The sequence below is a fragment of the Hippopotamus amphibius genome, chromosome 5 (assembly GCF_030028045.1).
Source record: "Hippopotamus amphibius kiboko isolate mHipAmp2 chromosome 5, mHipAmp2.hap2, whole genome shotgun sequence".
Lineage (NCBI taxonomy): Eukaryota > Metazoa > Chordata > Mammalia > Artiodactyla > Hippopotamidae > Hippopotamus > Hippopotamus amphibius.
The window spans coordinates 36,625,117-36,651,794 of NC_080190.1; the positions used below are offsets into that span (position 1 = coordinate 36,625,117).

A 26,678-nucleotide genomic window follows, 5' to 3' on the forward strand; every position below is an offset into this window, starting at 1 on the left:
TCTTCACTGCGGCATGTAGGCGTCTCTCTGGTTGTGGTGTGCAAGCTGTTTGTTGTGGTGTGCTGGTTTTCTCTTCTCTAGTTGTGGCGTTCGGGTTTTCTTTTCTTTAGTTGTGGTGTATGGGCTCCAGGGCCCGTGGGCTCTATAGTTGTGGCGTGTGCTAGAGCGCATGGGCTCTGTAGTTTGCAGCACAGGGGCTCTCTAGTTGAGGTACGTGAGCTCAGTAGTTGTGGTATGTGGGCTTAGTTGCCTCGCGGCATGTGGGATCTTAGTTCCCTGACCAGGGATCGAACCCTCGTCCCCTGCATTGCAGGATAGATTCTTTACCACTGGACCACCAGGGAAGTCCCCTCCTCGCTGGTCTTTAAGCTTCTCCCATTGTGTTTGGTACAGAATAGGAAGTGATCAATGTGTTGTGCATATGACTGTCACTCAGTGTTTTATGTTCCAAATGTAAAATAACCATATATGTGATTTGTTTGTATATCCCTAAACAGTATTTCATTTTGGCCTGTTTTTAGTCTTTATATAGACTTGAAACTATACATATTTCATTATTTTCATTCAACCTCGTTTTTGAGATTTATCCATGTTTTTATTATACGTATTGATTTTTCACTGCTATATAGTGCTTCACTATGTAAATAACACTGCAAGAGATCCCCTTCAGCTCCATGTGTTCCTTAAAAATACTCTCTTCCAAATTTATATCTCTAGTCTTGACCTTTCCTTTGAGCTCTAGGCTCAACATCTGTACTTTGATATAACAATGATCTCAATTTAATGACCAAAAGATAATTCTTGATTTCCTACTCTCCCCCTGCCCAATCTGTTCCTTTTTCAGTATTCCATATCCCCATGGCACCATTCACCTGGCTGTGCGAGAACCAAAGTCGAGATGGAAACACATTTGGTTTTACATTGAGGGATTAGCAGGGTGACATACTGATTTGACTGGGGTAAATATGGTGGGATATGAGAGAAAGTCAGAGAGACGGGCAGGGGCCAGAACCCATAGGGCTTGTATACCATGGTAAGGAGTTCAGATTCAGTATGAGTGTTATGGGAAGCTATGGGAGGCTTGGCAAGCAGGAAGACCAGTTAGAATACAGTGGTCCTGAAGAGTTAAGATGATAGAAACTATAGCAGTAGCAGTAGAGATGGAGTATGGTGAAGAGACTTGGAATATATTTTGGGGCCAGAGATGGTAGCACTTGCTGATGGACTGGATGCAGGGGTGTGTAAAAATTAGAGTTAAGTCAAAGATGACTCCTCTCTTTTCCCACATCCCATTCCTTCTGGATCCTCCTATGAACTGTATTATTAGGTGCTCTTGTTCCATCTTGCATGATTTTTGCCTGCTCTTTCATATTTTCTATCATTCCATCTCTTTATCCCATCATAGATGATTTTGTAAGATCAGTCTCCCAGTTCACATTCTCTCTTCACCTGTGTCTAATCTGCATTGATAACTATGAAGTTTTGAATTCCAGCCACATTTTTTCATTTATGAATGTTTCAAATTTGCCTAACTTCTAAATAATGTTTTCCTTATTTTCATATATAATCATTACTGTATGGTCTTTCTGATAATTCTATTTGCAGTTTTTAATTAACAGATCCTCCTGTTTGCATCCACTGCCTCTTCCTCCTGGTAGTTCACTGCCTCCTGTAGATTGTGTGTGTGTGAGTTTAATCTTAGGATCTTCGCCCCGTGGTAATCCTATGGGACCCTATCTGAAACTGTTCCTATAGGGCAGTTTTGTATTTGCTTCTGCTAGGGTCCTAGAGTTGATTTGTTATTTTCTTGATTTGTGGTTCCTATAGCTATACACTTAGCATTAACCCAACCTTAAGCTTACCTGTGGTGCAGGTATTCTGGGATTCTGATTTCTCATAGATGACTTCATGATTCTAGGCTTTTGGACAGTTCTACTGGTCTTGTTTCAATATATGAACTCTTCATGGCTTTAAGGAGAGGATTAGTTATAGCTCCACTTACTCCTGTAAGCTTGAAACCACAGCTCTTGCTTCTACACAGATAATAGGATCTCAGCCCCTATATCCTTCAACAGAACTTCACTGGTTTGAGGGAATTTGCTAGAGACTAGTAGGAACCCTTTCTTTAAGCAGGAGGCAGTTTTTGATGTCTGACACTGATTTGTTTGACTAGCAAATGTTTTCTGTTAAGTGGCACAACTCAAGTTTTTGCTTTATAGATTCACACTGAGTACTCTGGCACTTGATAACAGATGTTCCTGCAATCAATTTCATTTATATTCCACTGATGCCAGCATGTATTCTGGGAATTGAGGAGGTCTGTCTTTTATCAGGAGGAGTAATATTGTACTGGGATTAAATGTTTGGAACAGATGTGTGATGCAGTGCTTGTTACTTTTCTGTAATTTCTATTATGCTCTTATAGCTCCCCCACTTTTGTCTCTAAGTGGTCACATTCCCAAACAGCTTCCAATGGATATTCTATATAAAGTCAACAATTTCCTTTTGGTCTTCTACAAAATTTGACCATAAATCCTAAATAAGGAAAAAAATAACCATTTAATAAGAAAAAAGTTCTTGAGCTTTTTTAGAACATATCTAAACCAGTAATCTTTTGCTGTTTCTAGTGATTATTTCCTACAAATAACACACAGTTGCACATATTTTACAGTTAAACATTTTTTTTTATTCTCTTGTGGAATGCTATGTTTAATGTTACAATATGGTTGTCAAAGCTACTGAAATGTGACACATGTCCACGTCTAAATGCTGCAGAACAGTATAACTTTATTTAAACAAAAAAGTTATTTTACAGCTGAGGTCTGATGGTTTTTAAACCAATGCCTATGTGTATGGCCAGCCACAAACCTGGGGGATGTTCATTTCCTGTACATGTATATACAAATATATCCCATACATATATATGCACACAGGCATGTATTAATTTGTGTGAAATTTATAAAATTATATACATACACATACATGCATATCTATACACATATACCCACCGTCACCATCGAGCTCACTTTTCTAACCCTAGTCAGCTTCCTGCCCAGTTACTGTTGCTGCCCAGTATAGCTACATGATTTTAGTATCGATACCAAGCACCCTTGTGGATGCAGGATAGGTACGTCTGTGCATACAGATATGTGTATTTATGTATGTTTGTGTATATAAAGGAACTGTTTCTTCCTTTTATACTTCAGTCATGCATTACTACAATAAACAGTCTTTTCACCATAGGTTTTGAAATTCTAAACAGTGTAAAATCTACTTCTGGAAAACTGTATATGTATGTTCATAGTTACAAAAAATATATTATATATATATGATTGAAACCTATTGAGTACATATGTTCTCTGAATCTGGCTATATCCTAGCCCTTAGATAAATTAAAAAAACACCCTCTTAATAGGATGTTATGATAGCCTTAAATAGAACATTACCTGTATTTAGAATAGCTGATATATTTTAAAAGTTGACAAAATGATGTTAAAGATTTGAAAAACACTATGCCTTTGCATTAAATATATAAAGGTTTCCACCAAGGGCCTGGTTCAATTCATTGTCTAAGATTTTCATGTTCCAAGCGTCATTAATATTGTAGTCATTATTCTTAAAATTATGGCTCATTAAGGCTTTTATTAAAAAAAAAAAAGCCCTAGTTTTAATCATTTATAAAAAAAAGTTGTATTTAAAAGAAAAAATGTACATGAACACTAAAGTACTCCTGGATATTATCCTATACAAAGTGACTACGTAGATAGGAGGCTTGTTCCCAGTAAGAACACCTCATGGTAGCACATGTAAACCTGGTTTGGTTCCTCTGCTCTGCAGCTATTCAGCATGTAAATTTTAAACCATTTCACATTAACATTTAAATTTAATACAGTGCAAATGTTTGAGAATAACTTGTTCCCCCCAGTGAAACAAGAACCAGCGTTATGCTGAATATTCTTCAGATCTATTTACACATTGAGCTAAAAGTTCACCATAAACTTTGAAATTTGCTGAATATCAGCAGAAATGTTACTGAACTAGCAGCAATTGCATTTACAATATTTGATAGTTATTTGAGAGAATGCATAAAATTTTCCAGGCTGTACTCTGAATCATATTGCTCTTGATCCCAAAGATCACTCAGGTTTTCAAGAATTGATTTCATACTTGCTTTTCCAGAAGTAGAGGTGTCAGCTTTTTCTGCTTTGCCATCCTTAAGAAAAATTGGCAGTAAGATAAAATGAAAGATTAATTTCAGGAATTTTATTTCCTTTAAAATATCACATTTGTTTTTAACAGTGCACTTTTCAACAGAGTTAAACATTTCAAAATATGGGGAAGTTCGTGAACTCATAAGATAGACTAAATTTATCTAATGCTTCTTATTTGAGAAGAATTTTAAAAACATTGCAAAGAACTCATCGTGAACTGTGTCACACTGGCTTTGTCATTTTTTCCCCCTGTATATATCTGTGTATGTGTGTGTGTGTGTTATGGATGTATTAGATGTATAGTTAAATTATCAGTCTTTTGAGTAAATTGTAGATATTACAGCCCTTTATCCCAAGAACAAAGACATTCTCTTACATAACCAAAGTACAAAGATCAAATTAAGGAAATTTAATATTGGTATATTAAGATCTCATATATATATATATTCCATATTCAAATTCTGCCAACAAGATCCTTACAGTAATAGCTCCTGCTTCCCTGGAACACCCCTTGAGCCCAGTTCTGCTCGTCGAAAGTCACCCATAAGAATATTCTTTCAAAAAGAATAAAATACATTTGAAGCAATCCATGTTTCTTTGAGCCTTTTTTCTAGGTTCCACACATCTTGTTCTTTCAACCTTACCTTACGTGCCATGACTGAAGAACACTTCTTTATTCTGGCCATCTTTTGGGGATTCACAATTTGCTAGTTTATAACAGAGCACCCAGAGCCAGGCATGATATTCTAAATGTGGCTTAACATACACAGAGTAGAGTGGAACTACTTTCTCTCAAATTTGGACACTATAATTCTGTTATTACAGCTAGTTTAACTGCATTATATAAGGCCCTCACCATAATTTATACTGAGTGTACAGTTGATTTTCTGAACCTACATAGGACTTTAAATCCAACCCTATTAGTTTTACATTAGAAGTTTATTTGCTTAAGGTCACCAGTTAGTAGGAGGCAGGGCAAGAAACACAGACCCAGGTCTAGCTGACTCCAGAGACAGATGTCCTTTATTAGGTAAAGACGACAGAAAGAAAACTTCGGGAAGACACTGGAGACATCAATCAGAAAGTTAAAACTTCAAACATTCCCTAGTATTCTGGAGAGTTTTATCTGGATATCAAAAATTCCCTCAAAGGGTTGTCTAGGTGATACTAAAGTGAATGCATTCTGCTGCTCGTTTTAATACTTTTACCAAGAAGTCTGTGAACACATTAAAGGTACAACAAATTGTATGTTCTTTACCTTATCAAGAGTAAACAGATCAAGGAGCTGATCTGTGCCCATACTCTGCAAACTAGAATTCTCTTGGCTAATAACAGTATTTGCTATGTTCATCTTGAATTTCTGCAAACCCATTATTTTCTCTTCCAGCGTTCCTCTGGTTATCAATCGGTACACATTAACCACACGTTTCTGAATGAGAAAAAGAGGTTAAGCAACTGTAGCACAAATTAATGGATATGCTTTAAGATTTACCAAGTAAGAGGGCTTGTGCTAAGTACTTTATTTATCTGTGCCCATAACCTTAAAATCTTTGCAGACAATCACAGAATATTAGGAATGGACAGTGTCCCAGGTTTTCTTAGCCCAAGCACCTCATTTAATGCATGAGGAAGTGGTGCCACAAGATTAAGTGACTTGCCTAATGTCACAGCACTTACTGAGTATGAACTTAAAGCAAGGCTTCCTGTCTTTTGGGGGAATTATTTTCCCCAGTGCACAACACCTGTTAACTTCGTACCTGCCCAATGCGATGGGCCCGGTCCATGGCTTGTAAATCACGCATGGGATTCCAGTCATGCTCCACAAATACCACCGTGTCAGCGCCTGTTAAGTTAAGCCCCAGGCCACCAACGTGAGTTGTAAGTAAGAGAACATCTATGGATGGATCATTGTTAAACCTAAAAACATAGATATTAAAAAATAAAATTAGTACATTTCTTCCTAAAGTCCCAATAACACACTGAACTGTTTAATAAAAATTATAGAGCACAAATGAGAACACTGCTTTATAAATCCAAGATCAGACATTTCTGTGACCACTTGAGTTGAGACTATCTTCTTTTAGTATACATAACATCTTCAGTAGTTGGAAGAAGGTATTCTAGAACATGTCAGAAATTTCATACCTAGCAATTAAGTCCAACTGCAAAATGGATTTAAGCTGCAAAAATGGAACACTAATTATTATTAAGACAAAACCCAACTGTGAACCTTTAACATATGGAGACAGGAGTGTCAGGGAAAGGTTAGATCAGTCAGGGAAGGTAGAAGATTAGGGTGCTGAGAGTTGCTAAAATTGTACTAGTCCTAGAAGACAACTGACAAAGGATATCTAGTAGCTTCCAGGAAAAAGGAAAACTAACATTAGTAAGCTACCATTTATTACTCACTCTGAGTCAAGCAATGGGCTTTGTACTTTATGTGCTTTATGTTATTTGTTACAATAGCTCTATAAGGACATTATTATTGTCCTTCTTTGAGAGACTCTCAGGCTGTGTGGATAATAAGCAGGCCCAAGAGAACACTGCCTCAATGGTAGAGTCAGGAGTCAAACCTGGGTTCAAAGTCCCTTCAGGAGCCCCAACGGTTTTGTGTCTAAAAAAATCTCTTAGGGATGCTTGTTAAAAATCCTCACTCTTGAAGTCAGCAGGCCTGGGACAGAAACTAGGAATCTGCATTTTTAAAAAATGAACCCCTGCGATTTCTAAAGCACAGGGAGCAGACCTCACATAAGAAACACTGCACTTAGCGATTCTGCTTCCAAGCTAGGCCAGCTTACTTCCAACTTGTTTTCAGTGGAGACAGAGGGATCAGGATAAAGATCTTAGTTAAGCCATTTGTTTGCTTCCTCCTACCCCAACCCCCAAAAATAGATGAGGGGGAAAGTAGTTATCTCTACTTTTTGTTGATGTGTTAAATTTCTTTCATGCCCTTAAGAGTACTTTCCTAATACAGTCACACTACCCCGCCCCCCAACTAAACTATTCAATTGTATTTTTGCATTTTAAAAAGGTAAAGATTTAGTTGGGTTGAATTATATAATAAAAAAAAAACACATCTGCAGATATTTAGCCAAAGAAAATAGTTCATGAGGCAAACATATGTAAGTTAATAATACTACATTGAATATAACTTGATTTATAAGAGTTTTAGAAGCCACTTACCGCGAAACAATGGAATGCCTCTGACCAGGAGGTATGCTACCATCTAATCTCAAGTAAGTGACAGAGGGTAAGTGAGGTTTGAGAAGATCATGCTCTACTATATCAAGCATGCTTTTAAGCTGACAGAAGATCAGTATCCTGTGCTGGGCTACAACAGACTCTGTGCCACTCTCGGAAGTGCTGCCATTTCCCAAACCACAGTCCAACAGCAACTTGAAAAAAGAATCAATTGTTATACAGGTGTCCAATAAAAGTAGGCAATCTCACCAAAATAAATGTTTCTCTTTGTGGTGAGAAAAGGTTAACTTACCTGTGACCTGAAAAGCAGATTAGCATTTTGGGCTACCGTTATATAACATTTTCTACACTAGCCCATGTGAAATCTAAAATCTTCACCCATTAGTTATTCTCAACAAAATTTAAGCCAGAATAACTACAAAAAATTAAAACAGTAAAGTCCAGATTTTACAGTAAGATCTTAATTTTTAAGGCAAGAAGAACTAAATGGTATTAATATTTACATTAACTTGAAATCGGTTCCTTTAATTTAACCTTTTCAAATTTTAGAATTTTTAAAAGCTCCATTTTTTAAAACTATACCAGGGCTTCCCTGGTGGCGCAATTGTTAAGAATCCTCCTGCTAATGCAAGGGACACAGGTTCGAGCCTTGGTCTGGGAAGATCCCACATACCGCGGAGCAACTAAGCCCATGCACCACAACTACTGAGCTTGTGCTTTACAGCTTGTGAGCCACAACTACTGAGCCTGAGTGCCACAATTACTGAAGCCCACACGCCTAGAGCCTGTGCTCTGCAACAAGAGAAGCCACTGCAATGAGAAGCCTGCACACTGCAATGAAGAGTAGCCCCCGCCCTCTGCAACTACAGAAAGCCCACACGCAGCAACGAAGATCCAATGCAGCCAAAAAATAAAAATAAATTAAAAAAACAAAAACAAAAACAAACCTGTACCAAAGAGTGATATGAGCAAAATGACAGAGTAGGCAGTTCCTAGAAAAATAAATTCAAATGATCTACACTGACACACATAACCAAACTGTTGAAAGACAAAGACAAAAAAAGGAATCTTGAAAACAGCAAGAGAAAAGTGACCCCCCTGCAACGCACTACACTACTGTGGGATCTTAGTTACCTGACCAGGGACTGAACCTGGGCCCCAGCAGTGAAAGCAACGAGTCCTGACCACTGGACTGCCAAGGAATTTCCAAAAGTGACTTCGTGTAAAAGGGAGTCTCAATGAGATTAACACCTGTTTTCTCATCAGAAACCATGGAGGACATTACCATGAAAGTGAAAAGACAATCTATAGAACAGGAGAAAGTATTTGCAAATCATATATCTGATAAAGGTTTACTATGTAGAATATAAACTCCTAAACCTCAACTGAAAGACAAACAATCCAATGAAAAAAGTCAAAGGACTTAAACAGGCATTTCTCCAAAGAATGTATGCAAATGTCCTAATAAACACATGAAAAACATCATCAGTCATTAGGGTTAACAAATCAAATCAGCGGATGGACACCACTTCATACTGTTGTGATGGCTCTCATTAAGGAAAGAAAAATAAGTGTTGGTGAAGATGTAGAGAAGTCAGACCCCTGGCATATAGCTTGGGAATGTAAATGTTGCAGCCACTGTGGAAAACAGTTTGGCAATTCCTAAAAAAGTTAAACACAGAACTGCTATATAATCCAGCAATTCCACTCTTAGGTCTACATCTAAAAGAACTAAAAAGAGGGACTCAAACATACTTATAAGCTAATGTTCATTGCAGCATTATTCACAACAGCCAGAAGGTGGAAACAACCCAAGTATCCATCAACACATGACTGGATGAATACAATGTGGTGGTGGTGGTAACAACAATAGAGGAGTATTATTCGAACTTAAAAATGAATGAAATACTGATACATGCTATATAACATGAATGAACCTTGAAAATAAGTGAAATAAGTCAGCCACAAGAGAACAAATATATGAAATATTTATAACAGGCAAAATCATATAGACAGAAGTAGATTAGAGGTTCCTTGGAATTATGAAAAGGTGAGTAAGAAGTTTTTGCTTAATAGGTACAGAGTTTCTATCTGGGTGATGGAAAAATTTTGGAAATAAATAGTGGTGATGGTTACCTAACACTGTGAATGTACTAATACCACAGAATTCTACACTTAAAAATAGTTAAAATGGCATATGTTATATATTTTACCATAATTTTTTTAAGAGCTGTATCAAAAATTTAACAAACCAAATTTAAAAACAGAAGAAATGGTAAACACATCAGTAATCTTTTGGAAAAGCAGATTGTCCTACTCTTACAGATCAGCAATGTACAACACACATCTAACACTTAAAAGACCTACTTACTTGTTTCAAAGCTGAGAGTTTAGGGGCATGTTGAATATCATGGAGAGAAGAATTCTGAATTGCAAGTTTTTCAGTAGTACTCTTGAACTCTGGATGTTGAGGTGTTAACACTAATGCTGGATGGTTGCACAGTTTACGTAAGTACTGTAATGCCTTTAAGGGGAAAAAAGTATATACAAGTGTCCTTCACATGCCACAAGTGTTTGTATCTCAGTATCTTTTCCTATGCTAGTCCATCTATCTAGAATGCTTTTTTCTTCCTCTTCTCACTATTCCTACTCATTCTTCAAGAACCAGTTCAAATATCTCATCGGTGATGTCTTCATCTGTGCTTCTTGTGCAATTTGTATTTATTTTTGTGAGAGCATTTATAACTTGTACAAATTGTACTGTTTATGTCTATCTCCCTCACTAGACAGTGAGCTTCTCATGATGGAGAGAATGTCATTTATTAGCTCCTACAGCTAATCTTTTCCCATTCAAAGTGCCTGATAATGCTAAAAGACAATTCTAGAACTAGACATCATTTCCTGAAGAAAGGTTTCTCAAACTTCAGTGAGTAAAAAAACTTCTTGAGGACCTTATACATCTGTAAATCTCTCCCCTCTACACAGTATTTTGATTCAACTGTTCTAGTGGTGGGAAAGGTAAGGTGGAACTAGGTGGTTGTGTTTCAAGTGGTTGTGTTTGAGAAATATAACCCTCTAAGGTCTTTTTTTTCTTTCTTGATTCAGGCGTACCCTTTGTCTTTTGTCATTTACTTGCCTTATGGTTTGGGTCTCACCCTTGGCACAGAGATTTGTATCAGTAAGCTCCACTGCTGGGCACTATGACAGAAACTGTGGGGGAGGCATAAGCCTTCAAAGTCACCTTTTCCCATTTCTATCTTTAAAAATGCTACAGTATTTAATTTATTGATGACAAAGGGATTTGGGGGGTATACTACAGTGGAATATTTCAAAAGGGAAAGAAAAAAAGTGAGTTGAAACTCTCTCTTTTTTCTTGAGCACGTTCATCATCTGTCTCAGGACTTCCCTACTTTATGTATCCTCTGCCTGAAATCACTTCCCCTCACATATCTGCATGCCTCAATCTTCCTTCAGATCTTTGCTCAAATGTCACCTTCTCACTGACATCCCTGATTACTCTGTTGAAGACCACAACCTACCCTGACTCCTATACTGTATAACCCCTTACTTACATTTTATTTTCTTTTACATGACATATGTTTTACTTAATCATTTTTCACCTCTACAAGGAAAGGGGTCTGTTTTGTCCACTGCTTTAAATAACCCCTGAGGTTAGAAAAATTACTGCATTGTAGCAGGTAAATATTTTTTTAATAGAAAATAAAAGGTTTTCTATTTTAAAACCTTTCTTTTCATGTAATATACAAACATATACTGTGGTTTTTAATTTTAATATTAAATTTCTTATTACTAATTATGATTATGAAAATAAATTGGTACTTTTACCTATTTTGAAGAATGTATACACAATACTGAAAAAAAATTAAATAAACCCATATTTCAGTGTTCCATGTAAAAATTGCTGCACTAAAGAACATTCTTTAACATCACTTAAAAAGTGGACTGTAATATATACCTGGAATACATGGCCTGTAGCTTTAAGCTTTGGTTTTTCAGTTTCTTCAGAAAGTGCAGCTGAAGAAACTGTTTCATCAACATCACACTTGGCACGAGACTTAGCAAAATCCTCATAGAGCTGAACCTGTAAAATTCCCCCCATGAAAGCAGTAAGTATATTTATAATTGTTCAAAACATAACTAGCAAAGGCCAATAAGAGCAGTAATTTAAATCAGCCCTCATCAAAGAAAATAAATTATGATACCTACATTTCACTACTTGATTACAGATAAGCCACTGCATCTTGGTAAATTCCTTTTAAGTTACATTTTGAAAACAAGTTTAATACATTGTTTTGGCTGCTAAAATATTTTTTAAAATAGTCAAATAGTCCTAGATCCAGTTTTTCTACTCTGTTCAAGAAGATAAATACATTACCAATAAAAGAGAACCTGAACTCCTACAAGCAAATGAGGAAATCTTCCTTAAGTTACATGGTCAAGACCCTAATAGGTATGTTTCAAAAGACCAAGTTTTAAAAAGGATACTAACTGCAGAACCCATACCAAGTTTAAGGTATTTCCTTGGAGTCTGGGTTCCTGCCTTGTATATGCTAAAACAATGTGAAAGGGAAGAAAATCTAGAGTGCTAAAGAACAGAAGTCAGAGAATAAAAACCTGTAGATGCAAAACAAACCCAAAAGTCACTTCCCTCCCCAGCTCACCCCCTCCAGACTACTTAAATGTGTTTTATGCCGACGTTACATCATCTCAGGTTTTTCCATATGGCACCTTTTCTTTATTATACTTACTTTAAAAAGTCTTCATCTCATTACCTCTAAAACTTTTCCTTCAAGAAATATTAATCCAGTTTTTACAAATGAGGGCTGGAGGCTCAGAGAGATGAGGTAGATAATATAAATGATCACAGAGCTCTTAGCATCTAAATTAGTGTCCTGTCCACTAAACTGAAGTTGTATAGATAAATACTAAAAGGTTAACTGTGTATACACTGGAGGGGAAAAAAACTATTTTCCAGGTATGTCTGTATATCTTTAATTCATTTGACCATACTAAATCAACTCTAATACTGAAACAGACTGATGCTTACTAACTTATACAAAATAAACATTCAAACAGAAAATTCTGCTTATAGGCCATATCTTAATAAGACAAGAGATAGCTCCCCTTTACAAAAATACTACACAAGGAAAGGCACACAGTAAATTCCTTTGATAATGGTTTCTATGTACAAAATCAGAACTGTGCAGAGGCCAATACTTATTTTGAAAATTTACTGGCAATATTTTAAAAGGGATGAGGTCCCACTTCCCAACTCAGCCCTGATATATAAACCTATACTGCTGCTGTAAGGATATGACATTATAGGCAGATTTCTGGCTCTTATAAAACATTGGCTTACTTCTTTATCATTTTAACCTTCCAACTTTTTCAATTAACTAGACATATAATAAAGCAATTATGATACTGGATTTTGTTTTAATGCTATATTCAAAATGCACAGACCCAAATGTGTACTTACACATCAAAACAGATTCATTTAGGTTTTATCTATACATGTTTGAAACAGAATATTCCTGAAGTCTAAGGAAGTAGAAGCTAGATCAGAGTGATAAAACCAAAGGCAAATCCTCTTCACTTAATACTTTTGTGGCTTATTCAAAGCATTCCACTAATAAACATAGCACCAACAACCATAATCGCAATCACCAGATTCCTAACCTGGAGAGGACTAAGAGTACAGTAATAGTCTTGAATAATTTTGGGTGGTAGATCCTGCAAAACATCTTCTTTCATTCTTCTCAAAAGAAATGGCAGGACTTGGCGGTGCAGTGCATCCATCGCAAGAACACCTATTAATAATATAGAGTTAATTTTATTCTATTTATTATTATTATCCTTATTAATTTATCTTAATAACTAAGATTAAATGGCTTCCCAAAAGTTATAAATTACATTCACTTGCACAGAGTATATAATTATATCTCTTTTTCATACCTGCTTCTTGTTCACGACTGGAGCTTCGAGCATCCCTACTTGCTAATATAGGTTTACCATATCGAGCAGCAAACTGGCGTTCAGTCCCCAAAAATCCCGGCATGAGGAAATCAAATAATGACCACAGCTCCAAAACGTTGTTCTGAATATAAGAAAGGAACACCGGTTGTCTTGTGTATTAGGATTATTTCCTTATACTTAAAAATGGAACATTAATGAAAGCCCACTGGGATGACACAGATAAGAGATTATCACCACATTTTTGGGTATGAGTCTATATATAACTGCATATATATATTTTAAGATTTTCTTGATGTGGACCATTTTTAAAGTCCTTATTGAATTTGTCACAATACTGCTTCTGTTTTACATTTTGGTTTTTTGGCCATGAGGCATATGGGATCTTAGCTCTCTGACCAGAGATCGAACTCACACCCCCTGCACTGGAAGGTAAAGTGTTAACCACTTGACCGGCAGGGAAGTCCCTATGAGTCTATATTTTAATGTGTAGAATTTGGAGAAAATACTCTACCCTATTTGGAGGAAACTTTCAGGTCTCTTCCACCAGAATAAGCCTTGGTCCATAGTATTTAAATACTACTGGTGGGTTCTATCAAGTAGTAAATAGAAGAGCAGAAAAATGAACATACATTTCTGATTCTTTCAACTCTGAGACTCAGATTAACAGCAAGATTTAAGAAATGTGGCCAACATCACCATTTCTTCAACACAGGAAAACCTAGAGAGTTTGATTATAGGTCAAGTCTACCCAGTATTTATGGGTCATGAGGAACAGGCACAGGTTCTTTCCAATTCTACTGTTGGAGCTTCATTAAAAAAAAGAAATCAACACTTTTTCATTTTGGATTCTTTCCCAGTATGTGTGGATCCTAAGGTACCATCCCATCTGTCTACCCCTTCCAGAAGCCCTCCTCACCCTGCTCAAGCTCTGGCTCACCATGCTGGGCTGCCATCCTATATTGACACCCTTCTAATCCCACTTAGGCTCTCCCCCATGACTCTTGGGCTACCACGGCTCTTTGGTGCAGAAACACACCTTACAGCTTCACAGCTAAACTGCTCAAGTATGGAAGGGAAAAACAGAGAGAGCCTTTAAGCAAACAAATACTTCTTTTGTTGTGAAAGCTATAATCTATTTTAAAATACTGTGAAGTTTCCATATAAGCAAAACAAACCTTGATATATCAAACCTAAAGAGCAGTTTTTTTTTCTTATTTATTTGGGCTGTGCCGTGCAGCATGCAGCATCTTAGTTACCCAACCAGAGATCCAACCTGCGCCCCCTACATTGGGAGGGCAGAGTCTTAACCACTGGACCGCCAGGGAAGTCCCTTTTAAATGTACTTTTCCTTACTTCCATTAAATTTTCAAATGTTTGTAATTATGTCCTCTCTTGTGGTTACTAAAATCTGAATTGTTCACTTAATAGACACTACTTTAGTAACCAGTCCATCACCAAAAATAAATTTAAAAGAAAAATAACAAACACATAAAGAACCATCATTTTTTTAAGAGTCAGAAGCAATCTTAGAGGTCACTTGGTGTTTACCCTCCCATCAACTGGAGAATGAGAGAGGATATCTTCCCATCAGAGTTGGCTATCTAAGCTAGGTGTGAACATTTGCAACCAATTCCTCTGGAAGATAAGAGAATCTCTCAAAAGTATCTAAAGACATCTGCAAGCTCAGCCATCTCCTTCCTTTCCCAAGATAAACTTCTACAATCTCTTTCCTTCAATGCTTCCTAACCTCAAGTAGTCATACCTCTCCTATGACAATTTACCTCTGAATTATCTCTAGCTTTTCAATGTTAAATCAGATTGTATTATACTGCAGAAGGAAAACGGCCAACATGGAAGAAAGTGTGACTAATGTCTCCCATATTTTGGACATAAGACTTATATTTACATAGCCTAAAATTACATTTTGAATATGAGATTTAAAACCTAGTTTGCTCAGATACTGCTACATACCAAATGAACCATTATAAAAGCAAGATAATTAGTGGAAATTATCATTCCTATAAACTAAAAAAAAAAAAACCTCTTTAATTCACTATCAAATGCCAAGCCTTCTCTCCACATGGCCACTATTTAAAAAAAAAAAAAAAAAGTACATAAGTAAATAATTACCTGGATTGGTGTTCCAGAAAGAATAATCCTATAATTAGCAGTCAGTTGTTTTACTGCTTTTGACAGTTTTGTTTTTCCATTTTTGATGACATGGCCTTCATCAAGAATACAGTAGTTAAATTTAATGTTTCTAAGGAAGAAAAACAAAAAATGGGTAGCATCTTTTACTATATGTCAGATCAGGAACAATATGAAGAGTCTTTGAAGGAGGAAAATACTCAGTCTCTCTGAATTTGGTACTAAGTTTTTCTTTAAAAATTTTAATTCTTACCTAAAGAAATCTATGTCATTTCTCACAACATCATATGACGCCACTATCAGATTGTGCCTTTTCACCTGATGCTGTAACCTGTATTTAAAAATAAATATTATTAAATGGGGAATCTGCAAAGTCTGTAAGATACTTTCAAAGGGGAAACCACAGATGCCACTGTATAAAGTGCTTTCAACCTGCCTACTAAGCCCAATATTCCCTTCCGCTTACTCTACATCCACGGCTCTGCTACCTGAAGGCCATTCTTCTTATGACTTGGCTTTGTTGCCCTAACTCAGTCTGATTAGAAAAGAGATGCGTACCTGACTCAAAATGTGGAGGTCATTTTAACTTTATCTGCCCACACCTCTTCCTTGGAGGCACTATTCCTTCACCATTCCATGTTGTGCCAGGGGGTACAGGGGAAGCTATCAATCACATGTCCCCATAATCGCCAAAGAGATACAGCATTTTAATCAGGTCAAGCTGTTCACAACATTTTATCCCATGACCACAAAGGCTGGTTTGGGGGCATGACCCAATCAAGGCCAGTCAGTCATCTCCAGCACTGATATATTCATGATGGGAGAGAGAAGATCTCTGCTTATTATAGTTGCTAAGCTAGGAAAATGTAGGGCTAAGACTGCCCATGGTCATCTTATCTACCAACAGTAGACTGAAGTCCAGGAGAGACCAGGACAAGTTATGCATGGGGAAGAATAGTAAATTAGATGTACCTGAAGCAAGAATTCACCCCCTGAGATTCTCAATTTAATTAATGAATTTCCTGTTTGCTTAAGTTAGTCTGAGGTAAGTTTCTACCACATGTAAAAGGATGAATTCTTTTACAGTAAATTCTGAGTACAAGCAGTTGAGCTGCCTGTGTTCAAAATCTACATTTAATTAGTTGCATGACCTTCTTCCACTTAATTAGCTAAGTGACTTTCTTCCCAGGCCCCACGTCTTAGACTCATCTCCAGACTGGGAACAAGAGCACCCATGCCTCATAAGGTAATTATGAGAATACACAATTTTACATAAATGTAAATAAAACTGCTCAGAATAATGCCTGGCCAGTAAGTGCTCAATATATGTTAGCTATCATTAAACAGAAGGGCAGCACATCTATGGACAATCAGCAATCTGTGACTCTCCAAGCTTTAAAAGAAGAACTGAAATCAATGATATACCACTCTTCAACATTTGTGTTTAGTATCAGAGATGTACTAGTTGATAGAAAGAAGGTAAAACTAATAGAACTGTAGTGTTTCTATAGTATCAGGGCAACTAGAGCAAGCCATTGTGGACCAAAAGCACTTCTGGGGAGAGGGAAGAAGTAAGAGGGAGCTCTTGGTAAAGTGAGTAGAAAATGAGGATACAACAGAAGCACGGAGGAGATGCTATGACCACAAGACTTCCAAGAAAGGCACAGAGAATGGTTTTGGTTCCTGATAGTTTCCCAGCTCCAAAACTTAGAAAGCCCAACTGATTGTTAATGGCTAAAGTCCTTGAATTTTGATGAGTCTCACTGATTATATCTTTATTATATTCACTCACCTTTCTTAAATAAGTTAAAGTTTCTATGTCTGACAACCAAAAAAGCTAACTAGAATTCATTTTAATAAATTTTATTCTTCCCAACTACTTAAAGCAAAAGATTAAACATTTTTCAGTTGTACAGTTCTTACCTTATTCTTTCAGTGGGAGGTCCAGTATAATGCAATGGATTGAGATATTCTCTGGAGCAAAATTTACCTACTTCATCCACCCAGTGACCTGTTAATGTTGGTGGACAAACCACCAAGGAAGGAAGTGGCATACATTCTGCCAATTTTGATCTTGCATATTCCTGGGCCCTTTACAACAGCGAAACACAATGAATTAACCAGCTTGTTTATACTGCTCAGTATCTGAGAGCTTTCTTTTAAAATAACATTTAAAATTACCTGTGACAATGATCTCCTGCTAGAATGCAGATGGACTGTAAAGTTTTTCCTAAACCCATGTCATCACACAGAATTCCATGAAGCTTATACTTATTAAGAAATGCTAACCAGTTCACACCATCCTGAAAGGTTGGGAGGAGAAAAATGATAAATGTGGAAAGATCATAAAAAATTTTTTCTTGTAAAGAACATGTTTACACAGACCAAAAATTCTGTATTTTTACAGGAAAAGAGAAATAAATGGGTATAAGACACTAAACAGAAGAATTTAATAACTAAATCAATTTTTAAACTCCTTAAAGCACATTTAAAAGGAAGAGTCACTATTTATATTTATAAGTATAAAACTTTACCTGCTGATATTTTCTGAGTTCAGCATTGATTGGTACTGGAATCTTGTAATTTTCTAATTTTTTCCCATCTAACAATTGCTCCAAAAAGTGTCGCTCCTTGGCTTTCAACTGGATTAATTCTTCTGACATATTTGGAGGGTCTGGAATGCCTGCCTAAAATTATTTTTTAAAGTATTAAAACTATTTGCTACTATTTATTAATTTTTCCATCCTCAGATTATGAAATCATTTCATGTCTTATCAAAACACAAATGCAGAGATAACACAATATTGTAAACCAATTATACTTCAATTAAAAAAAAAATACCGAAGATAAAACATATGTGTATACATAAAAATGCAGAGAAAAAAGCAGTTCAAAAATAGTATGATTTTAAGGACTAGAAGACAAATATTTAAGAACTTGACAGGTTTTAAAAGTGCTATAATGAGACCACTAAATAAACACATGAGATATTTTAAAGAACACAGTTACAACTTATTTTTTCCTGCACCATGCATCACTTGATAAAGAGGCAAATAAAGTTGTATAGCTTATTTTTAAGTGAAATGCTGCTATTGGAGCTTCTCAATTTTAGTGTTATGATACCCCATGGTACTGATTCTCAACATGTGATCTGCAGACCCCTCAGGATTTCTAAGACCTTTTCAAAGCGTTATTGACGTCAGCTATTTCATAACAAAAGAAAGACATTGCTTTTTTCACTGTCTGACATTTGCTCTGATGCTCAAAAGTAACGCTGGGCAAAACTGCTTGTGCCTGAGAAAAAAATCAAGGCAGTGTCACTAAGTGTACTTTGTAGTCACTATTTATTCCTCACAGCCATGCACCAGCCTTTTTTTAAAAAGCTGGTTTCACTTAAGAATGTCCTTGAAGCAGTAAAAATAATTTTATTAAACCTCAACCTCTGAATGGCACATCTTTTTAACATTCCGTGCAACAAAATATGAAGTACACATAAAGTATTTCTGCTGCATATCACGCATATGAAAGTACAATATGTTTAGGAAAAGCACTTCCAAGATTTCTTAAAATTGTGAGTTGACCTAGCCATTTTTTACAGAACAACATTTTACTTGAGTGGACTAACAAACTATGGTTATTCTGACTTGGGTATTTGGCTGATATTTTCTCAAAAATCAATTTGTCACTTCAAGGAAAACTGACATAAGTTGTTGCCAATGATAAAATTCAAGCTTCCAAAAGAAACTTAGCACTGCAGGTACTTCCCAATATTTAAAAATAATTTTCTGTTAGTGATATTAATGAGCCTGATTTTTTGCTACTGTATGATGAAATGTATCAACCTTTAAAAGATTTACATAACTCAGGGAACCAATGTTTTCCAAATGACCAATGCATGTTACAAAACATGTATTGGTAAGGGCTTCCTAGGTGGCGCAGTGGTTAAGAATCCGTCTGCCAATGCAGAGGTCACGGGTTCGATCCCAGCTCCAGGAAGATCCCACATGCCGCGGAGCAACTAAGCCCGTGTGCCCAAAAAAAAAAACAAAAAAAAAAAACATGTATTGGTAAAAGATGTATTCAAAACTCTAATGGATTTATTCTTTAAGTGAATTAATGAATCTTTTTACGTTTCTCAGTTTTAATTTCTATTACAGAAAATATGATAAACAAAAGCGCTTTGGGGTCTTTAATTTTTAAGAGTGTAAAGAGGTCCAGAGACCAAAAAGTTTGAGAACTACTTCCCTATGATTAAGAAATGCAAAGTTAAAGTTAAGAAATGTAAGATTCTGAGAACAGAACTCCAAGTAAATTCAATTAGAATATATGTTCCTTATAATACCCAGAAATAGTATCACGAGTGAGGTATGTACACTCAGTCTTAAAATGACTGCTGTTATATTTTCAAGTTTGTTTTCTGGGTTTTTTTTTTTTTGCCCCACTGCTTGGTCCAAGGGATTTTAGTTCCTCAACCAGGGATGGAACCTGTGCCCCCTGCAGTGGAAGCATGGAGTCCTAACCACTGGACCACTAGAGAATTCCCTCAAAAGGTTTTAGAATGGACAACTCTGTCAAGTAAGATAGAAACTAATATTTTAACACATCAAATTACCATAATGACAACCATCAAAATGAAGCCTTTCTGCACAATGCTTTACAAGGAAATAACAAATCTTTATTTAAACATTTATCCTAATGGACCTTTTAATAAATGACAACCAAACATAAGGTCATACAACAGGGCCATTCCCTAATAATGATTAGGATTCATAAATATTGTTTAGTGCCAGCAGCAAGAGTTACTAGTAGTGCAGGGAATTAAAGCTTCTATCAAAACCACTGGTTGATACTCCCCGAATCCTTGATAGAAAACTACATGATTTTTCCTATGAAGATGTAACAGAGCAAATCAAGATAAAGTGGAACAGAAATCAATTTGCATGACATTCTTATTTCTACTGCTGTCTTCAAACTCACAGCATCTAATCTGCTATTAATCCTATCCAGTGTGTACTTGTTAATTATATCTTTCAACTCAAGAAGTTCAATTTAGGTTTTTCTTATTATCTCCCATTTTGCTCATTTACACTCATGCTTTCCCTCTACCTTCTTGAGCATATGGAGCACATTTTAGTCCTTGTATACCAGATCTATTATCTGGGTCATTTCAGGGTCTGCTTCTACTGACTGACTTTTCTCCTGGTTAACTTTTTTTTGGGCCCTACCACGCGGCTTGCAGGATCTCAGTTCCCTGACCGGGTACTGAATCCTGGCCATGGCAGTAGGAAGTGAAAGCCTGGAATCCTAACCACTAGGCAACCAAGGGACTCCCTCTGGTTAATTTTTTGATGGGTACTAAACATCCTAAGTTATATGTTGTAGGGTACTGAACTTTTGGGGGTTAATCCCCCCCCCCCGGGATGTAGTTAAATTACCTGAAACCAATTTGATCCTTTTAAGTCTTGCTTTTAAGCTTTGTTAAAGTGGGTTCAAATCAGTCTTTTGTCAAGGGTTAATTTGGCCCCACTACTCAGGCAATATATTTCTAAGGACTATACTCAGTGCCCTATATGGTAGGTCTTTTGACTCAGCTTGGTGGAAGTACCTATTTCTGACCTTGTGTGTGCTCTGGGAATTGTTCTACCTACTTCTTTCTGATTCCAGCACCCCCGCCCCATCAAGTCTCAAACAGATATTCTCATACATATGACCAGATGAATGAATACTCAGCCTTTGTGTGGACCTCTGGAACTTCCTCTCTGTGCAGCTACTTCCTCTCAGGTACTCTGCCTTGCAAATTCTACCCATCTTGTCCTCCCTGCACTCTGACTCTGCGAGCCTTTGTTTAGGTTTCACTTCCCTGCCCTATGGTCTGGAAACTCACTCCAGGCTAGGGCACTTCATTTGTTCCCCTTGTTCAATGTCTGAAAATTGTTGTTTGAAATGTTGTCTGCTTTTCTAGTTAAGGTGGGAGGGTAAATCTGTTTTATTATCATGGCTGGAAGCAAAATATTCATCACATCCTTGTAATTTTCACATCCATCAAAGGGAATTTTACCAATCTTTTCTCAATCTCTGATGTTCAAAATCTCTTTTCTTTGCCAATCTGTTATCAAGTACTGTTATTCTCCCTTAAAAAAAAGTAGTTTAGACCTTTATCACCTCACAGTGGGTCTGAGCTCTGTTTGGGGGCACTTACATTCTAATCCACATTCAAACAGCTATTAAACTGATTTTCTTAAAATACTGCTTTCAGCTGTTAGACTAATTTTCCTCAAACATTGCTTTCATCATCTACTCCTTTGCTCAAAGAACACATGATGGTGTCTCATCACATTGACTTCAAAGCCAAAAAAGACCAAGGGGACTAAGCATAACCAATTTAAGTTTACAGATAAGATGATGCAAGGCCCAAAAATTAAAGGGTATGAATAAGACCTAGGAAGCAGAGGATGGAAAAAATTGGGGAAATGTCACTTGGGTCTTTTGATACAGTAGCCTAGTATTTTTTTAGTCATGGTGGTTATTTTAACATCTTTTACTGCAGAATAAATATTCACGCAGAGAAATATATAAACAAATGTACAGATTAATAAATTATAAAACAAACACCTTTCTAACTATTGCCAGATTAAGAAAAACTACCCTGCTATCATCCTAACAAGATCCCATAAGCTCCCTCCCAGTGATAACCCACTCTCCTTTCCTCAAGAGGTAATCATTTTAGTGATTTTCATGGCAATTTCTTTTTTACCTTTCTATCTTTATCACCTAAGTATGCATCCCATGTACTTTTGCTGATTTTTGAACTTCATAAAAACAGAACCTTATATTAAGGATTCACTAATTGTTGTATATATCTGTACTGTTTATTCTTACTGCAATATAATAATCCACAGTTAACACGTCTACTCTATAGATACTAAATATTTGAGTGGTTTTAGACTACTATAAATAATGGTATAATAAATATTCTTGAAGATGTGTCTTGGATGTATTATGAATTTCTCTAGGATATATACCTAGGATAGATTTGCTGGGTCATTGGAAAGGGAATCTTCAACTTTACCAGATATAGCCAAACTTTTTTTTTCCCCAGAGAGGCTATCCAACTTATGCTCATACTTTGCTGGTAGAAATATAAAATGGTACAGTTACTCTGGGAAAATAGTTTTGCAGTTTCGTAAAAAGTTCCACATCACAGGATCTAGTAATTCCATTCCTAAAAATCTGCTCAAAAGAAATAAAAGCAGGGACTTCCCTGGTGGTCCAGTGATTAAGAACCCACGCATCTACTGCAGGGGGCACAGGTTCGATCCCTGGTCAGGGAACTAAGATCCTGCATGCCGCGCTGCGCGGCCAAAAAAAGAGAGAGAAAGAGAGAAGAAATAAAAGCATACATCCATACAAAGAGTTTATAAGAGCATAAAATACATGTTCATAGGAGCATTACTCATAATAGCCAAAAGCTGGTAATAATCCAAATGTCCATCAGCTGATGAATGGATAAACAAAATGTGGTCTCTCCATACAACAGAGTATTATTTGGCCATAAAAAGGCACTACTGACACATACTACAACATGGATGAACTGCATATATACTTATTTCCTGAATTACAAAAATCCCATAAAAATATATTAAGTGGCTAAGTGGTAGGGTCCTGGCTCTTCCCTTGCTTCAAGCCACTTCTGTTTCCCACATTGGCCACATATATTATTTCTGTAACATGAATATACTCCAAAATTCTCCAACTTCAGCCTTCTAGTCTGCTTTCTCCATAACCCAACAGAGACATCATTCGCTTTTTACACTTTCAATTACCATCTTTCAAATTTACCTTTCATGTAAACTTCAGAACAGAATCTTTACCTAGATGTTACCAAGGATACTCAGAAACAATTCTATTTCTAGAATAGCAACAATGAATTATCATTCTTTTAGGAACCGTAGGTTTTTTTGTTTGTTTAATTTTTGGCCATGCCGCGTGGCATGCAGGATCCTAGTTCCCTGATTGAATCCATGCCCCCTGCAGTGGAAGCATGGGGTCTTAACCACTGGACCACCAGGGAAGTCCCAGAACCATAGTTTTATTTAAAATACAGTGTTAAAAAAAAATTACACATTAAAGCATAAAATTCTTAACACTTATAATGTAAACATATTCAAAATCTTTTTTTTTAAACCTGACATGTTCTTTAAAAAGGGTTACAATTATTATGAATTGTATTAAAAACATTAAGTTCATCAACCAGGTATCTTCAACTTACCTCAAGTGGCATGAGTCTAATTAGTGTTGCAAAGCACTGGGTAGCCATGAATCTTACGCTGTCTGTCTGATCACTCATTCTTCCCAACACAGGCACAACTAAAAGGACAATATATGGAACAATACCAACGTCCAGTTGTTCCATTACACCTGAGTAAGTTATTAAGGAAATTTCCAGTTGGTTCCAAGGCAGATGTTTTCACAAACTGATACACCAAGATTGTGACTTCTAAAACAATTCCTCACTTTCTCACCTGTATCATGAGAGACTGTCCCTCAAAGTCTAGGATTCAATTATAACAGCATTTGTACAGTGTTACTCCTTTCTAAACATTATGTAACCTTCTCTTGATTAAGAAGATAAAATGATGTTTTTCATCTGAGGAAGGCTACAGGAAACTTTACTAGTAAGATTTTTTTCCATAGAGAAATTATGACAAGTTTCTAGAATTCTCATACCAAAATAAATTGAGTTACATTGCAAGAAAGAGAGCACAACTCAGCGTCAAAGATTAACTCCAAATTTCCCACCAGGATCTTAGCAATCCTAAACTGGACATAGCAGGCCCAGTGAGTTCAGTCCTCCTGTAATCTTCAACATTTCTGAGCCAGAGTTTCTAATGATTTGATCTCCATCCATCTTTCTTACTCTTACACCGAAATATCTTTTAGGTATTTTGAGTTAAAGAATGTCAGAGGATGCCATACCCTTGGTAAAAGCTTGCCTGTATATTTCCAGTTATTTAGTAAATTTAGTCATTTTCCACCCAAGTAATGAACAAAGCAAACGTAATATGTTTAATATAAGAACTACCTACACAGTATCTAATTAATATTAAAAAAACATTAATTATAAACCAAATAAACAGATTACAGATAAACAGCTCATGAAGTACATAAAATTTTTGCCTATAAAAAGATCTCTTAAAATTAACAGTAGTTCTTCAAACTTTCTCTGTGACTATTTTCATAATAAAATATAAATATATAATGTATCATAATGTAATAATACACTTCAAAATAAAATCTAAAAAAGTAGTTTTCTTTTTGGAACAAGGCAGGTTAGGTACATTGGTTTTTTGGGGTTTTTGTTTTTTTTGTTTTGTTTTGCTGCACCACACAGCTTGTGGGTTATCAGTTCCCTTGACCAGGGATCACACCCATGCCCTCAGCAGTGAAAGCACAGAGTCCTAACCACTGGACAGCCAGGGAATTCCCTGTGCATATTTGAATAAATAAATTTTATTTTGGTCATCCTTAAATAAAATGAATATAATTTCTGAATAGTTTGTTGAAATAAAAAAGGATACAGGCAAGTGCTTCAATTGCACCCTCTTGTTTGATATTGTCATCAATTGCTCCCAGCCATGGAAGAACCTTCTCCAAAAAAATATTCATTGTTTCCATGGTAGCTATTTTGCTCATGACACCAACACAACGAGCAGCCATGTGCCTCACTGCAGTGCTGGGGTACTGAAGGCACATATAAAGATGAGGCAAATGCTGTACCAACTAAAAACAAAAAGTTTAAGACAATCAGAATACTCATTAGGGAATCTACTATTTAAAATATAACTACAATAGTCCATACTCAGAGGTTCTCAATATTCCAAGTGACTCTAAATCCAAGAATATCTCCAAACATTAGGAATTCTTGGGTTTCCAAACAGGAAACATTATTATCAAAACATCCTCAATAAAAATTTAAATCTAGATTAAGTTATTATAATGCTTTTAAAAAGAAAAGAAAGGTGCAGAACTTCTCCCCTGATCAATATCCTCTTAGGCATCAGGGAACACTCAATTCTTTCCAAAATTAGTAGGGAACACATCAAAGGCACTTGCAAGATTCTCCTACTGAGTTTGGGAAAATGACACCACACATCATCAGCCCCCTCCCAATCTGGCTTAGGTTTAGGTACATACTTTTTTATTCACTGGGTTGAGTGATCCTGATTTTGTTCGTGGCGCCATACTTTGGTAGGTATTTTCCTACTTTAACTTCCTGGCTTACTACAGGCAATGTGATCACAAGAGCGCAACATATCCCATTATAAAATGTCTGCTGCATGGAAGCCAGGATTAATGCTGATGAGAGCCAGCTACTTGCCCAACATACTAGCCTTACAGCTCAGCTGAATGCATGCTGTTGATCACGGAGGGTGAGCACATACAGGATTCTGCCCTTCTTTACTAATAATAAATCCGCAAAATTTAACAAGTAATAGAATATGCTTTATTACTATATAAAGAGAAAAATTTCACTCTTCTCTATTCTCTCCTAGAATCTCCCTCTTATATGAGATATGAATAGAGAATTGGAGCTAGCCCCCTTCACAATGTTATAAATTGCAGAGAGCTTCCTACTGCAGTTATATGGAAAGAATAATACTTTCTTCAATGGAAAAACCAGATAATTAATTCTCTAGTTTATGTTTCTCCTCCCTCTGCTCCAATTTTTTTGGTAAGAGACATTTTAACAGCCAAAAAAAAAAATCCCATGTTCTATCTTTGCCACTGACTAGTTTCATCTCAAAGAGGTAACTTCCTTCTACAATTACATTTATCTTGGGAAGAGGTTTTATTACCTGTACTCTTCCTTTCCTGGACTATATTGTTAAGATGGTATAGATGAATAGGGATGCAGCTTTCTTTCCTGTTGACACCTGGCTTATGTGTCTTCAGAGCCCTGTACCCACTGCCCTGTATTCTAAGCTCCCAAAGTGGGTTTTCTATCATTCATGCACCCAGCTCTGCCTCAGTGCCCATAAGACTTGAGTTGTCAGGAAAGAAGGAAAAAAGAAAATGAAATTATAAGGGATGACATCAAAGGTGCACTTCTCATTCAAGCCT

General features: G+C 36.3%; 1 protein-coding gene across 3 annotated transcripts in view; it reads right to left on the reverse strand.

Moving 5' to 3' along the window:
• Positions 1–2,671: 2,671 nt before the first annotated feature.
• BTAF1 (B-TFIID TATA-box binding protein associated factor 1) overlaps positions 2,672–26,678 on the reverse strand; it is an 88,626-nt gene continuing 64,619 nt past the window's right edge. For all 3 annotated transcript variants that reach the window (XM_057735145.1, XM_057735146.1, XM_057735147.1), the window contains 15 exons: positions 25,136–25,337; positions 23,827–23,975; positions 18,092–18,244; positions 17,739–17,860; positions 17,481–17,648; positions 15,811–15,888; positions 15,540–15,669; positions 13,389–13,530; positions 13,113–13,243; positions 11,389–11,514; positions 9,784–9,936; positions 7,395–7,606; positions 5,969–6,128; positions 5,470–5,640; positions 2,672–4,213 (listed from right to left, as the gene is read on the reverse strand). In XM_057735145.1, coding sequence (XP_057591128.1) covers positions 4,070–4,213; positions 5,470–5,640; positions 5,969–6,128; positions 7,395–7,606; positions 9,784–9,936; positions 11,389–11,514; positions 13,113–13,243; positions 13,389–13,530; positions 15,540–15,669; positions 15,811–15,888; positions 17,481–17,648; positions 17,739–17,860; positions 18,092–18,244; positions 23,827–23,975; positions 25,136–25,337 — 2,241 coding nt within the window. In that variant the 3' untranslated portion in view covers positions 2,672–4,069. The remainder of the gene's footprint in view (positions 4,214–5,469; positions 5,641–5,968; positions 6,129–7,394; positions 7,607–9,783; positions 9,937–11,388; positions 11,515–13,112; positions 13,244–13,388; positions 13,531–15,539; positions 15,670–15,810; positions 15,889–17,480; positions 17,649–17,738; positions 17,861–18,091; positions 18,245–23,826; positions 23,976–25,135; positions 25,338–26,678) is intronic.